General features: G+C 42.8%; 1 protein-coding gene across 6 annotated transcripts in view; it reads right to left on the minus strand.

Annotated features, from left to right (window-relative positions):
• GRIA1 (glutamate ionotropic receptor AMPA type subunit 1) overlaps positions 1-16,701 on the minus strand; it is a 298,697-nt gene that overhangs the window by 37,975 nt on the left and 244,021 nt on the right. For all 6 annotated transcript variants that reach the window (XM_044916890.1, XM_021697251.1, XM_021697257.1 and 3 more), the window contains one exon: positions 3,198-3,396. In XM_044916890.1, coding sequence (XP_044772825.1) covers positions 3,198-3,396 — 199 coding nt within the window. The remainder of the gene's footprint in view (positions 1-3,197; positions 3,397-16,701) is intronic.

The raw sequence follows: 16,701 nt of genomic DNA on the forward strand, positions 1-16,701 counted from the left end.
TATGTCTGCTCTCAGCCTCACCCCAGTGCCCCAAATGCCAGGGCTGTGCTCATAGCCGCTCAGAGCAGGCTATCAGGAAAATCTCATCTCCAGGGATGTGAAGGCAGTATGAGTGCAGGGAAGATTGGAAGCATACTTGGGGTATTTGTTCTTGGATCTCTCCTGTCATCTGCAGCTCTCACAGCCCTTCACACATCTTAATTAAACTGTCGATGGAGGATTAAGTGACTCTGGGTTGGGGCTGCCAAGAAGCACTGGGCTGCCATGGGGACTACAAGCTAGACTTTTTTCAGAGACTGGGATAGAAGAATCCTTATCTCACCATCCCTTCCTTCTGCCTTATGGGGGTGGTGGATGATCTTGTCTCCCTACCCACCAAAGGCCTAGTGGGAAAATTCTCAGGGTCAAAGTCACGGAGAGGGAGGGGTTCATGGGGGCACATCTTGTCAGTGCTCTCTTTCTACAGGTAAAGAAACTGAGTCCCACAGTGTGGCAGTGAACTCTCCAATGTCATGTAGCTCCTTAGTGGCAGAGCCAGGAGTAGAACCCAGGTCTCCTGATTGTACACCCTTGCCTTTTCACTGCAACCAGCTGCCTCCCTTGTTTTAGGCTTTAGATCTTACTAGCTGGGAGATCTTGGGCAAGTAACATAACATTCTGAGCCTCAGTCTTCCTCTCCTGACATTGGTGATGATAGCAACCACTGCACAGTGTTGCCATGGAGATTATATGACAACAAAGGTAAAATGCATGACCCAGTGTCGGGCACATAGTAGGTGTTCCATAAATGGTGCAATTACTACTAATAATTATGCCCTTCCTTTGGGTTTTACTTTAGGATAAGAATGCCCAATATATGGCTGGCTTGAGACCAGTTTTCCTTCCTATATATGTGACAGATATTGATACCAGTCAAGGAATTCTTTTACACTGTGCCCAGATATGCCCTCAGAGTCACCTCTCAACATTGAACTCTAGACCAGAGTTAGCACATGAACTACAACCTATTGTCACCAGCACAGTAGGCCTGGTGAGTGAACAGAGCTTGTAGAATACACATTGCCTTGTTTCTAGATGCCTAACAGTGTGCTCTGGACAAGAAATAGAAATATGTCAATTAACATAGTTATTAACAGAGAACTTTCAAGTCATAAGTCCTAGCCGTGCCTCTGAGTAGCTAGGGTATGCCCATTTTCTTCTCTGGGCCTTAGTTTCCCCAACTACAAAAGGAAAATGTTAGACTAGATTTGTCCATGGGTCCATCTAATAACCTGAGCAATCTTTAAAAAAAAATTAGTTAATGACACCACCTCATTAGGACAGTGTGGTTCAGCGGTAAGAATGCTTGGGCTGAAATGAGGAAACAAATTTTGTGTTCATCCTCAACACTTGTTATGGTTCCCTGAATTCCAATTTCTTGTCCACAAAATGGACATATAACCCCTGTTTTGCCATAGGTCACAGATGGAACATAAATGAGACCATGGATGGGAAAGTGCTTTGGGGATGGATGTGCTCAGATATCAGGGATGAGAACATGGGTATGTAATGCTTAAGTGAATTGGCTGTTCCCCAACTTCATCAGTAGGCCTGGGGCATAGGACTGGCTATACGGACAAATATCAGACATCTTCACATTTTGGTTGCAGGCTAAAAATGTCAGAGAATTATGATGAGATTATAGGAGGTTTTTCTACTAGCTGGTTGGATAAGCTTAAGCAAGTCATGTCGCTCTCTAAAATGACAGACTCTGACCGTGTGACCTCCGAGTTACCTTCTTGCTCCAATATATTGAAAGTGGATGATTTTAGGCTTGGAGACTGGATCAGTGATTGTTAAGACTTTGGTCCCCTTTCTGCTTGTCATATAGAACACCAAGCCCATGATCAGGAAACTGAGCATATCACTCTGTGGGTTCACCCTGGGTCAGAGGTTTGCTCCATGAAGCTGCAGTGAGAACCTGGTAGGTCAGCACAGGATCCCTATCCCTTGCCTGAAGCAAGGTACAAGCTTGCTGTCTAGTCCCCTCCTGCTACTTATTAGCTGTGTGACCTCAGGCAATTACTTTTACTTCTCTGAGCTTCATATATGAAACGGGGACAATAAATTTCTAACTCCTCCCTAATGAGAGGATTAAATGAGATAATTCACACAAGGTGTGCTAGCACAGGGCTTGATTCATAGTAAGTGCTAGGTAAGCGGTAGCAATTGTTTATCATTTTTTTATTTCATCAAAACATGGTAACTCCATGTGTTATCTGTTCAACTTTTAGGATGAACATGTCTAAAGTCCAGGGAACTCCAGGTTTTTTTGCTTTGGGGCATTGGTTCAAGTTGTCCCCTTTGCCTGGAATGTAATGAGCCAACCAGGTCTGCCCGTTTCATGGTGCCTAGAAATGTTGTCAATGTTTGTGGCTACAGATCCCTACTCTTCCACCAAAGTGGCTCCCAAATGCCTATACCCCAAAGCCCTAACAGGAAATAGAGCCTTGTGTCTTAGATGCCTCATCTCTTTTAATCTTATAATGACCCTTGAGGTAGATATTATTCTCCAGACTCTATAGATGAGGAAATAATGTCAATGAGGCTAAGGGCCAGAGAACAAGGATGGAGCCAGGTTCCGGTCCTAGGTCTGGCTGACCCTAGGCTCCTAAGCTCTCTGCTCCTCTGCCTTCACTTGTTGTCTCCGGTCACATGCTGTCTCCACCACCTCCACTCTCACTTCACATTTTCTCTCTCCTGGCACTGTTAAATAGACCACCTGTTCCAGTAATTGTTTCCCATATACCATCTTCTTATTCATCAAGTCTCTAAGGAGGGGACATAGAGGGCAAAGATCTGGACTTTGTCCCTAAGCTGATCCTAATCAATTACTAATTAGATTGCAAGTATGTGTGGGAGCAGGGAAGGAACTGCATGTCATATCCTTTGCAGCCCTCAGAGAACTTGGCACAGTCTGGAATATGTAAGGAATCTGGTTCAATGCAAGAGCTTTGAAGTTATCACAAATATAGAAATGTAGATTTCTCTGGGATTTGTAGAAAGCTGAGAAATGCTCTGGGTTTGGTTTCCCTGACTTGTACTGAGTTAAACAGTTGCCCTGGTTGCCTATAATCACATGCTCCTTAGTGAGGATATTTTAATGACAGTAGTGGTTCCCTTTTGTGAAGGTGCCTTAGGACAAGGGATGTTCCTACCCTGAAGAACTCCTTAGTGGACCCTGCTTCCAGGGTCCCATAAGCGATTTCCGTCTGCTTCGCTAGGTCCTCAGCACTCTCGATGGGAGACACCATCCTCTCCACGGTCAGGAAGGCAGCCAGGTTGGCTGTGTATGAGGAGATGATGATCAAGGTGAAGAACCACCAGACACCACCAACAATGCGGCCAGACAGGGACCTGCAGGCCAAAGGGAAGAGGTGTCAGAAGCATAGACATCAACTGCAGAAGGCTATGGGGTAGGGCCAAGGGCCAGCCTAAGCCCTGTCGGCAGAGCTGTCAAACCCTATTACACCCTTCTCCTCTGTCAGCTAGATGCAAGAATTCATGTCAGAGAGATTCTTGTTGGCATTTTGTTCCTTAACACAGATAAAGACCTATGTGGTTGCTATTCTTCAGGGGTGATAAAACCCCACAGGCATATATTCACACCACTTTCACACATACATATACATCAATACACATACCAACAAAGACAGATATGTCAACACGTGTCCACAAAATCATACACATGTACAAACATCCTTTTAAATGCAGTTACATACACACCAAATGTTTGTGCACACATATATGAGTACAAATGCATTTACACACGTGATGCACACATTTGATCATGTTCAGAAATGTTTCCAGACTGCCTTCTCATTATTGTTCTTTTGATCATCAAAGGTCACCAAAATGACGGACTAGAAGGAAAGGAAGGGAGAATGGTTTGGAGACAGAATGAGAACACTTGTACTCTAGCCACTTCAGGGGAATGTCACTGTTGAGGGTAGGCACAGTGCTCCCCTCTACCACGAGAAAGAGTTTGGCTGAAATGAAAGACAAAGAATATTTTGTACTGGATCAAAATGGCAACTATGATAATGATAAATGAGGTGAGAAATCGATCCTTGATCTTCTTCTTAGAGTCCTATTCTCCTCTTATGCCCAACAATGAAGAGAAATAGGATTAGTTAAGAGTTCTACTGTGATCTTTCACATTTGGCTAAGAGATTTCCAATTCTAGAACATTTTCCCAAAGATATTTCAAAATGATGTCGATGTCTTATGGGGTAATTTGATGTGGTCGACAGACACGGCGTCAGTTATACCAAATCATATAGTGATAAAGTTATTTGCATTCTGTTTCTCTTTCCATCCAGCTCAATTTGTTAAGGAAGTGTCATCCTGGAGCTACTGTAACTTTATATCCTTTCTAACATGTGCCTTGACAGCCTCAAGCTCAGCCTTCAGTAGGTGACAGTGCTTAACTAAAACCTTATGCTTAACAACCAAACAAATCATCAATCCAACCCGTAAGTTTTACAGATAAAGAAACTTGAGTCTCAAATCACACTGACCCAGGAGCAGAACCCAGGCCTGCTAGCTTGCTTCCTTATTCCACACTGCTCTCAACCTTCTGGTTGACCTTCTCTGTGTTATTCCCATGTTCCTGTGTGTTCAGTTTGTTTCCATTTCTTGGAGGCTCCTTTTCATTCTACGCAGACAGTGCTCACTTCAAAACATTCAACAAATATTTGTTATTGCTTGTTATATGGAAAATAATGTTCTTAGATGCTTCACATTAAAACGGAAATAAAAGGAAATTTGTTTAAAGGAATGAGACCAGGAGAGTGGAGCAAAGCTATGTTATGTGAAGAATAGCTGCAGGAGGAGGGGACCAGAAGAAAAGACGCAGAGAGAGGTGTTCACTGAAGGACTGACATGAGGCTGGTACCACGAAACCTGATTTAGGAGTATTTGGCAGAAGTTTCAGGAAAACAAACACTAAATACAAAGAAGTGGGTATTTGATGGGTAGGGTGGTGCAACAATGAGTTGGCTATCCTGAGGGTGAGAGTGAGTTTCCCCATTTCTGAAGATGTTCAAGTGGTAGACCATTTACAGAGATGCTGTATCTTGTGCCCACTCTTAGTCCCCCCCAGGTACAAAGTGCTAGGGACGTAAGTCTACTTAGAGGAAAGGTCAAACATCACAAGGGGTCAGCCTTCTCCATACTCCTCCCATCTCTCCCATCTCTGAGTTTCTGTGATTTGAAATCATAAGTAGGTAGACCAGGCTGCATGGCTTCCATTGGGCAGTCAAGCAAAATGAGACCCATAAAGGCAAAACTATTCTCCCCATGCCCCAAGACTAGTATACATCTGTACTCAAAATCACACCAGTCTTCTGATAACTAATCCAGTGCTCTTTTGCCTTAGGAGGTGGTAAATAGCAGTGTTCCAGGGCTGTGTTGAAGATGCTGCCCTTTTCCCAAGTCTGAGTGACCACAGTAGCATCTAAACTAGACTTCCCGCCATGCAGCAGCCCCTTGTCCTCCCATTCCTTTGCCTAATCAGCCTAAGTGATCTTTATGAAAATATTAATTGTATCATGTTGCTTCTTTGTGTAAAATCCATGAAAGCCCTTCTCTTACACTTGGAATAAAATTCAAACTCATTGGTGACCCTCAAGGCCCTGTGTGGTCTGGTCCCTGCCTTGCTCTCCAGTGTCTCCACAACATGCTCTCTGTACTCTGGTTACATTGGGCTTTGTTTGGTTCTTCCTACTCAAAAGACTCACACCCTTATCACATGCCACTCTTCCCCGTGATTATTGCATCAACACTATTCATCCTTCAGACCTCACCTTACCCAGTACATTTTCAGCATTCAGACTTAATCTCAGAGCCCCATACAGCTCACATTGCAGTTGAAATCTGATCCCTGTGTGATTGTTGATAGTCTGTTGTTCCCCTGGATCATAAGCTCCACAAGAGTAAAGAACCTTATAGCACCTAGCACAGGGTGGGCCTCAATAACAATGAATACATGAATGTCACCTCTCTCATAACCTGTCAGTTCTATTCACATTGGATTCTAGAGATTGGGCATATTTTTCAGGGCCAAGAGAATCCAAACTTACTTATAGCCCAGGATGCCTGGAGTCATAGCCTCAAACCAAGTGTTCAGGATGGCTACCCCCTTTTCCAACATGACTGAACTGAGAGACCTAGCTAAGGTATCCCAAGTTGGGGATCATCTAGTGAAACTCAAAGCCCTCCCAAGAAAGTTCCAAGCCAATGGCTCCTTCTTCCCTGTTCTCCTTTAATTAATATTTATCTGCTAGGTGTTGAGAGCAGCTTATCCTGCACACTATTCCCCACATCCCCACCTACTTAATAAAGATAGCAAAGAAGGAGTCTATTGTTTAATAGCCAGCAAGTGTCATCCATGGAATAACTAGAGGGTCACGGGGAGGCTCTTCAAAATGTGACCTGATTCCAATGCTTCATTTGCATTTGATCCACATGATAGGAACTTGAGTGTAAGGCTACGCCCTTCTTCATTTCAGACCTGGTACAGGCAAAGCTGGGCCTCTATCCACGAACTCTGTATTTTCCCAGTTCCATACCAAAAGTAGGGAACTGGAATTAATAAAGGCCATGACTGGGAATGAGTGTCTTTGCTCTTTCATTAACCAGCCCCAGCCATAACCTTGGCAAGTTGCCTGCCCAGCTGGGCCTCAGTCTTCTTCTCTGTGTAATGGGTGAGATTAACCATATGTCATGGTGAGAAACCAAAACTTTCAGTACTAGACTTAGTTGTTTCTTTTCCTTTAACTGATAAAAGCTATTGGAATTAAAATGGTAGAGGCAAAATCACTTTAAAAAGCGCTGTTGAAACATGAGGCATATATTTTTGTGAGGATTATTCTGGTTGGGAGCTACAGGATAAATTCCTTAGTAGGGAAGGAATAGCTGTGATCTGGCCCTTGGAGGTATGCCTAGTCACCTGAATTTTATTAGTCTTGTAGCTTGGCACAACTCTTCCCCAAAGTACCTAAGCAATTGAGGAATCTCTATATTCCCCTAGAATTGGTCACAAATTCTATGGCTTGTTGGACTCTTTATCTTACTTGATCTTATATTTACAGTCCTGTAAAATGGATGGGAGAGGGATGACTATCCCCATCTCACAGATGAAAGATCTACAGTTGTGAGACATAAGGTGATTTATCCAGGGTCACGGAGTGAGGCATTGGCAAATCGGGGAGTAGGACCCAGGACTTCATATTTCTCATCCAGCACTCTACCCACTGTAGAACATTACTTCCCTTGCCAGATTCTGATTGATTTCTAGATGGGCATGGACTTCCTCCACCCATATCTCCCTGGTGTTGGATCACAACCAACACTCATTTCTTGTAAAGCTCAGTGGAACATGTGGGAGCTACAGAAAGCAGTCTGACCACCAGCATCTCCACAGAATTGGAAACCTCCTTTGTATTTGTTTTCTCTCACTGCACAACAAATCACCACAAACTTAGTGGCTTCTAACAGCACTCATTCATTGTCTTATAGTTCTGTAGATCAGAAGTCTGGATCAGGGTGTCCAGAGTCTCTGCTGAGGCTCTCAACCAGGTTGAAAGCAGGTGTTGGCTGGGGCTCTGGTTCTCATATGGAGCTCGGGTTGTTCAAGCTTACTGGTTGTTTGCAGTATTTACCTCCCTGTGATCATTGTTTCCTTGCTGGCTGTCAGCCAGGGGCTGCTTTCAGCTTCTAGAGGTTGCCTGCATTCTGCATCACGTGTCTCCTTCATCTTCAAGCCAGTAATAGTGTGGCAATTCCTCTTTCTTTGAAGCTCTCTGACTTCCACTAGCTGGAGAAAACTCTGTTTCCTTTTTTTTTTTATGTATTTTTATTTTTTTGTTAAGTTTTTTTATTATTATGTTCAATTAGCCAACACATAGTACATCATTAGTTTCAGATGTAGTGTTCAACAATTCATCAGTTGCATATAACACCCAGTGCTCATTGCATGATGTGCCCTCCTTTGTTTCTAAAGGGCTCATCTGTTTGGGTCAGGCCCACCTGGAAAAATCTCTGTACCTTATAATCAACTGATTTGGGACTTCAAATTACATCTGTAAAATCTCTTCACAGCAGCACCTAGGTTAGTGTTTGAGTGACCAATGGATAGGAATTTTTAGAAATGTGTACCATACTATTATTCATTCATTTTATAAGCATTGTTGTATGGCAGGCACTGTTGGGCATTACAGAGATAAAAGTGAATACACCACAGTCTCTGCCTTCCATGGGGAAGATGGGAGGGCAATGTAGCCTAGTGATTAAAACACAAGCTTTGGGGTCCGATACCCTGATTCTCTGCAAGTGTTTCATATGGTGTTTGGAGCATAGTAGGCCCTCAGTACAGCCATCATCACCATCTTACATTAATGTCATAAATGGTAATTATAGTACTATCTCAATTATGTGACAAGTAAGAAAGTAGCACTAAGAGGACACAGAAAGGCTTGATAATTACTTTGCTGGCAGGGGTCAGGGAGAGTTACCAGAGAAGGAGAAAACTGTGCTAGGTTTTGGAGTATAAGTAGGAGACTGCCAAGCAGAATAGGTGTGGGAGTAGGAAAGGCTCAGTAGATAGAGGTAAATGGAGGAGGTAGTGGGGTATTATCTCTTCTATAAACTTCCCAATTATTGCCAGCAAGGCACTAAGCAACCCCTTCTGTTTTCCCATCACACTACAATCACTCTCCTATTACTGTTCTAACCACACTGCTGTAATGATTTTTTTAAGATGTTGCGATGATTATTATGGTATTATTGATGAACAGAGATGATGCTGGATTGAACTCGATAGAACAGAGCACACAGAAATTGGGAGGGGAAGGCTGGCTGAAGAGATGAAGAGATCAAAGTAACAGGGTTTGGTGATCCATGGGAGCAGGGGCTATGGGAGAGGACAATGCTCAAATGACAGTTCATGCCTACTGGGTGAATGGATTCTGACATGCTCTTGATGTTGGCCATAAGCTGTCTCTTCTTTCAAATGATATATTTTTTTCCTTTTGTTAATAAGACACTAAATACATGATTAAAGATGATGCTAATAGAGGATAACTAGGCTCTGATTGGATCATTTTCTGGTTCTGACAGATATTTCCTGTCCTGATCATGGATTAGGATTTGTTGCAGGCCTTTAATTGTTTCTTTCTAATCTCTCAGCTTGGATTTGTTGCTCTAGACGAGGGATAGGCAAACTTTTTGTGTACAAGTCCAGGTTGTAAATAGTTTAGGCTTTGAGGGCCTTATGTACTATCATCTCTGTTGTTGTGGTGTGAAAGCACAGACAACATGTAAAAACACACACATGGCCGTATTCTAATAAAATTCTTTAATTATAAAAACTCATGGCAGGCTGGATTTGGCCTTGGGCCACATTTTGCTGCCTCCTTCCCTCAATCCTACTGTGAATGTCAGAGACTTTTGATTTAAGTTAATGTGCTACAGTAGTCAAGAAATATCTTGACATCTATGTAGTTATTAGCACCTCCACATAAACACCTAGGTAAAATATTAGAATGATTCATTTGACAATTACTTTTGTGCTATCCTCAGGGAGAAAGTAGAGGGCACTGGTCAAGAGAATGGACGCAGGGGTCAGACAAAGCAGGATGGAGTCCTGCCTTGTTACTTACTGGTTGTGTGACTTTGGGCAAGTCACTAAATCTCTTTGTGCTTGTTTCTTTACAAAATTAAGTAATAGTACTCAAGGCATTTTCAAGAATTAAAAAGGAAAATACAAATGGGACATGTAGCACAGTGCCTGGCACAGGGTAAGCATTTCAGGATGGAGGTAATGCAGATGTTGTGAGGAACAATGCCTGCCTGGAGGTGAGGGAGCAGACACCATGACCAGGGACATTCAGGAAAGCAGATCCTTGGGATGTGGGGAATGGAAAGTTATTAAAAAGCAATCAACTTTTGATCCCATCAACCTACTCTCTAGGACCTCTCTGACAAGGAGTTGGATATGGACATTCTTCTTTATTTCAAAAGCATTTCCTGTCATCCCCAAGAGGAAGGGGACTGTAGGGACACCTCCTGTGTGCCTTCATTCAGCTGAGCTCAAGAGGTCACTGAGCTCAACCTATTTCCCTTTGTCATCTGCTTCAAATGGCTATTTTTAAAAAGTAATGAAAACATGGGTGTGAAGGCAGAAATTCAGATGGCCTGCCTCTAAATTACTCGGAGAAACAAAAGTCCATCTTGGCTAATTACTGAGCTGAGCTATGTTCAGAGAGAGGCTCACTTGGGATGACGCATCAAGGTTCCCAGACCAGGGTAAATAGCTCTGGCCACATGCAACAATTTTACTGATGAGGCCACTTCATCTAAGACACTGCATCTGGGTGGCCAATCATCCATTTGTCACCAGCTGCAAATCACTCAGCACTTCTCTGGCACAGCAGCAGTGACTCATTTTAATCGCCCCAGCTGCTGGTCACTGTGTTCCAGCACTGTGGCAGGGGGACGGCCCTGGACTCCTGTGGTAAATCCCAGGGGTGGGAAGCTGGGGGTTAGACAACAAGCTCTAAGGAGAGCCCCAGTCGTCTGTGAGCTAGTATACTGTTTGCAGCACCTGCAGAGCTAGGTTTCAAAGAAGAGTGTGGTCTTCTGCTCCTATTGTTTTCCATTTAGGTAGGCTGTAGGAGTGTGGCGTGGGCACAGTTTGCAAAAGGATGGATGTAGATGAGTTCAGTCATTCCTAAAAATGCACTAATCATTTGGTACCCTCTCTAAGCATCAGCTTCCACACATGAAAATGGAGATAATGATTTCCATCTCATGGATGGTAAGAATTCCAGGAGTAAGTCATGTCTTACACTTAGTACAGACACAGCAGGGCTCAAGACGTCACCTGTAATAATGGTGATGTTGATGATTTCTTCTAGAAACACTCCTCTTAGCTTCTAGGGCCCTCCACTCCTCAGTCTCCTTCTACCTTGAGGGTTGCCCTCCCTTCCTTCCTTCCTCTTTCTTTTTTTTTTTTTCTGAGGGAGAGAGAAAGAGAACATGTGTGCACACATGCATGTGCACACAAGGTGGGGGAGGGGCAGAGAGAGAAGGAGAAAGAATCTTAAGCAGGCTCCATTTTCAGCACAGAGCCCAATGTGGGGCTCAATCTCATGACCCTGAAAATATGATCTGAGCCAAAATGAAGAGTTGGACTCTTAACTGGCTGAACCACTCAGGAGCCCCAAGGTTGTTCCTACATAGTCTTTTTTGCTGGTTCTTCCTTTCTGCCCAATCTCAAGTTCTTTCTTTGCCCAAAGCTCAGGCCTCAGCCCTCTTCCCAACCCTGCCTACCATCTTGCCCCAGCTGACCTCCTCCAGTCCAAGTCCTTTATTTGTAGATACCGACAACTCCCAAATTTAAATTTCCAGACCCTCTCCTGACCTCTAACATGTTTATCTAACTGTCTCTTTGACACGTTAAGCCTGAAATATCTAAAACAAAATTTTAATGAACTCCTACCAAGAGGCCCCAAATAAATACAACATTACTAACTCTTCTCTCTCTTCTTCATCTCAGGAAATGGCATCACTGTCCATCCCACTCTTCAAACCAAATACCAGGGAGACATTTCTGCCTTGTCTCTTTCTCTCACCCCCACATCTAGTCCATCCCATCCAGTCATCCCCTTAGCCACAGATCCCATTCTAGACGCTAAATATCACTGTCACATTTCTTTGCTTCTTTTCTCATCCTTGTACAATCCATGTCCACACAGTAGCCAGAGAATCTTTTAAAACTATAAATAGGATCATGCTGTTCCCCACCCCACTTAAAATTTGGCACACTTAGACAGTAAAATCCAAATGCCTTCCTGGGGTCAACCTGATCTGGCTCACCTCTAACCTCATCTTGTACCATTTTTCCTATTATCGCCATGCCCAGCCTCACTGGCCTTCTTGCTGTTCCTACCATACACCAAATTCCTTCCCACCTCAGGATCTTTGCAATTGCTGTTCCCTCTGCCTGGAACTCACTTCCCTGAAATTGTCCCAAACGTGCCTCCATCCACCCATTAGGTTTATGTTCATACCTCACCTCCTCACATCTACTCCTCTAGGGATTTTCTCTGCCACCCATCTCTCTCTCACCTTACCTCATTTCTTCATAGTGCTTATCACAGTCCAAGATGATTTTTATATATATTTATCAATTGATTTGTTATTCATTTATTATCTGTCTCCACTAAAATATAGGTTTAGTGATGCCAGGGGTCTTATCTGTGTCATTCACTGCTACACCCCCAGTGCCCAGCATAGTGCCTGGCATAAAGCAGGTACTCAGTGAACATATACTGAATAAATGAATAATTACCCAGTGTTTATTGAGGACTAGACATTTACCAAGCCTGATGAAAAATAAGAAGTTTCTTCTCAAGGGAATCAGTAGAATGAATATGACTGACACAGAAGGAGCTGTGAAACCCAGGCTGGGGTGAACAGCACAGGGAACCACTGATCAAGTTCTAAGGGAAAGCAGAGGTGGGAAGAGCCATATACAACTGGGAAAAATCTGGAAAGGCAGCATGGAAGAGGGGCCATTGGCAGGGCTGTGCAGGGCAGGCAGGCTTTGAACATTCTCAAATAGAGAGGCATTTCTTGGGGGCAGGAACAGCCTGTGCTGTGGTGTGGAGATGGGACAAGAAAGTGAACAAGTAAGAATTCACTTTGCCCCAAATGTAGTAACCACCCAACAGCCATTGTTCTCTGGGTATGGCTTTTGAACTGGATACTGCAGAAGACACTTGGCATCCATTTTATAAATCCCCATCGCCCTCTTCAGCCCAGGTAGGCATATCTCCTTTTGACAATTGAGGAAAGTGAGATTCAGAGAGATGAAATAATTTACTTAAGGTCACAAAACAGGTGATGGAGCTTGAATGTGAACCCAGATCCATCGAATTCCAGTGGTGTGATTTAATTGTGCTGAAAGTGGGTCCAGCTTGGACCAGGGCCATCACTCTCGTTTTTCAAGGTTTACCTTCTCTGGTCCCAAGCACCACTTGCCCACAGTTCCTAGACACAAAAGAATATTTGGCACCATACTGGTGTTAAAAATGGGACTTCCTCCACATATATTTTTGGGCTTAAGTTCTTAGAAGAAGCCACTCTCTTTTTATAGCTAGCTGCCTGCTGGCTAGCCCATAATACCAAAACATATGGTTTCCCTATATCCAAAGTCCTCCCTAGTGCTCCTACTATATGCTGAACCACCAGCTGGTTTCAGAAGTGAGATGGGTTCCAAAGTCCTGGGTACCTGCCTCAGGGTACCAGGTGTGGGCCTGGGTTGACATCTGTGGCCCAACATATCCAGAATTTGAAGTCCTTAGGGTTGGAATGTTGTGGGCTTTTTAAAAACAGATCCTGATCCACCAGCAAATGGGAGATAAAATAATAGTTTTTACTTCTGCTCTAATTAATGTTTGGTTAGCTCCGCCACAAGGTGTGTATGGAAAGGAGCTATTTTACTTAGAATAACCAGTTGAAAATCTTCCATTGCCAGGTATTTTTTCACCTTACCCAGTTCCCTGCATGCTCAGTCCCCACCTCCCACATATTCCCAACCAACCTGGCAGGGCAGCCCCAGAAGGCAGGGAGAAGCTGCTCTTCCTCTTCTTATCCCAAGCCCCCCATAATTTCACCAAAGGGACAACACAACTCTTTCTGGGACAGTGAAGAGAATTACTAAGTAAGAGTTCAGAAATGGTATAGATCTCCTACTCCTGTCCCTGCCATTTATTGACTATATGGTTTGGACAAGTTATTTTATAGCTCTGAGCCTCAGTTTCATCTCTTTATGAAATGGGGACAAGAACAGGAACAACCTAAAAGCTTTGTGAGGATGAGCTGTAATGGGCCTAGTGGGGTACCTGGATCAGAGTAGACACCTGGTAGAAACAGCTAATACTATTTAGAAATGAGGGATGACATGGAAAGAACTTTCAGTATGCTGTTAAGTGGAAAAAAACAGGTTACAAAACAGACTATATGGCCCCATTTAAAAAAAATTTAGTGTTCTTTTTTAAAAATTGAAGTATAGTTGACACACACAGTTAAATTAGTTTCAAGTGTATGACATAGTGATTCAACTTCTCTGTATGTGATGCTGTCGCACCACAAGTGTAGCTACCATCTGTCACCCTACAACGTTATTACAATATCACTGACTACATTCCCTATGCTGTACCTCTCAGCCCTGTGACTTATTCATTCTGTAACTACTGGAAGCCTGTATCTCCCACTGCCTTTCACCCATTTCCCCTATGCCCTTAAACCCTCTCCTCTAGCAGCCATCAGTTTATTCTATTTATGGGTCTGTTTTTGCTGTTTGTTTGTTCATTTGTTTTGTTTTTTAGATTCCACGTATAAGTGAAATCATATGGTATTTGTCTTTCTCTGACTTAACTTAGCATAATACCCTCTAGGTTTATATATGTCACAAATGGCAATCTCATTCTTTTTTATGATTAAGTAATATTTCATTGTGTGTGTGTGTGTGTGTGTGTGTGTGTATACCACATCTTTTTTTTTTAAGAGAGAGTAAAGCAGTGGGGGGAGGGGCAGAGGGAGACGGAGACAGAGAATCTTAAGAAAGCTCCATGCCCAGCTCCGAGCTTGATGTGGGGCTTGATTTCATGACCCTGAGATCATGACCTGAGCAGAAATCAAGAGTCAGACACTCAACCTACTAAGCCACCCAGGTGCCCCTATACCACATCTTCTTTATCCATTTATTTATCAGTGGGCACTTAGGTTGCTTCCATATCTTGGCTATTGTAAATAATTCTGTGAGAAACATAGGGGTGCACACATCCTTTTGAATTAGTGTTTTCATTTTCTTTGGATAAATACCCAGTAGTAGAATTATTGGATCATGTGGTAACTCTATTTTTAATTTTTTAAAAAACCACCATACTGTTTTCCACAGTGGCTGAACCAATTTGCATTCTCACCAATAGTACGTGAACATTCCTTTTTCTCTACATTCTCACCAACACTTATTATTTCATGTTTTTTGATTCCAACCATTCTGACACATAGAAGGTGATATCTTGCTGTGGTTCTGATTTGTGTTTCCCTGATGATTAGTGACATTGAGCATCTTTTCATGTGTCTGTTGGTATACAGCCCCATTTGAAAACAACTTTGACAGAGATTAAGTATCTGGAAGTATGTAAACTAAGATATTACAAGAGTTATCCAGGTGGCTGGATTGCAGGCTCTCTTTCTTTTCTACTTTCTTCTATTCTCTGATTTTCTAAATGAATACCTGCAATGTTTATAATATGAAGAAAACCAGGGACACTGGTTAAAATTATGGGCTGTTAGATCATCCTACCTGGGTTTAAATCCCAACCTCTTTTCTCACTGGCTGTGACCTTGGAGAAGTGACTTAGCCTCTCTGAGTTTTGGCACACTCAACTGCAAAATGGAGATATTAGCATGTCAGCCACTTAGTATTGTTGTTCTTTCATCACAAACCCTCAACTCTATGGTCAAATAATCTTCGACAAAGCAGGAAAAAACATGCAATGGAAAAAAGACAGTCTCTTCAATAAATGGTGCTGGGAAAATTGGACAGCTATATACAGAAGAATGAAACTTGACCATTCTCTAACACCATACACAAAGATAAACTCAAAATGGATGAAAGACCTCAATGTGAGACAGGAATCCATCAAAATCCTCGAGGAGAACATAGGCAGTAACCTCTTTGACATCGCCCACAGCAACTTCTTTTAAGATACATCTCCAAAGGCTAGTGAAACAAAAGCAAAAATGAACTTTGGGGACTTCACCAAGATAAAAAGCTTCTACACAGCAAAGGAAACAGTCAACAAAACAAAGAGGCAACCCACAGAATGGGAGAAGATATTTGCAAATGACACTACAGATAAAGGACTGGTATCCAAGATCTATAAAGAACTTCTCAAGCTCAACACCCAAAAAAACAAATAATCAAGTCCAAAAATGGGCAGAAGACATGAACAGACACTTCTCCAAAGAAGACATACAAATGGCTAACAGACACATGAAAAAATGTGCATCATCATTAGCCATCAGGGAAATTCAAATCAAAACCACATTGAGATACCACCTTACACCAGTTAGAATGGCAAAAACTGACAAGGCAAGAAACCACAAATGTTGGAGAGGTTGTGGAGAAAGGGGACCCCTCTTACACTGTTGGTGGGAATGCAAGTTGGTACAGCCACTTTGGAAAACAGTGTGGAGGTGCCTCAAAAAATTAAAAATAGAGCTACCCCATGACCCAGCAATTGCACTTCTGGGTATTTACCCCAAAGACACAGATGTAGTGAAAAGAATGGCCATATGCACCCAACGTTCATAGCAGCAATGTCCGCAATAGCCAAACTGTGGAAAGAGCCTAGATGCCCTTCACCAGACGAATGGATAACAAAGATGTGGTCCATATATACAATGGAATATTACTCAGCCATCAGAAACAATGAATACCCACCATTTGCATCAACATGGATGGGACTGAAAGAGATTAGGCTAAGTGAAATAAGTCAGGCAGAGGAAGTCAATTATCATATGGTTTTACTTATTTGTGGAACATAAGGAATAGCATGGAGGACATTAGGAGAAGGAAGGGAA

Source organism: Neomonachus schauinslandi, chromosome 7 (assembly GCF_002201575.2).
Source record: "Neomonachus schauinslandi chromosome 7, ASM220157v2, whole genome shotgun sequence".
In the NCBI taxonomy this organism is placed as follows: Eukaryota; Metazoa; Chordata; class Mammalia; order Carnivora; family Phocidae; genus Neomonachus; species Neomonachus schauinslandi.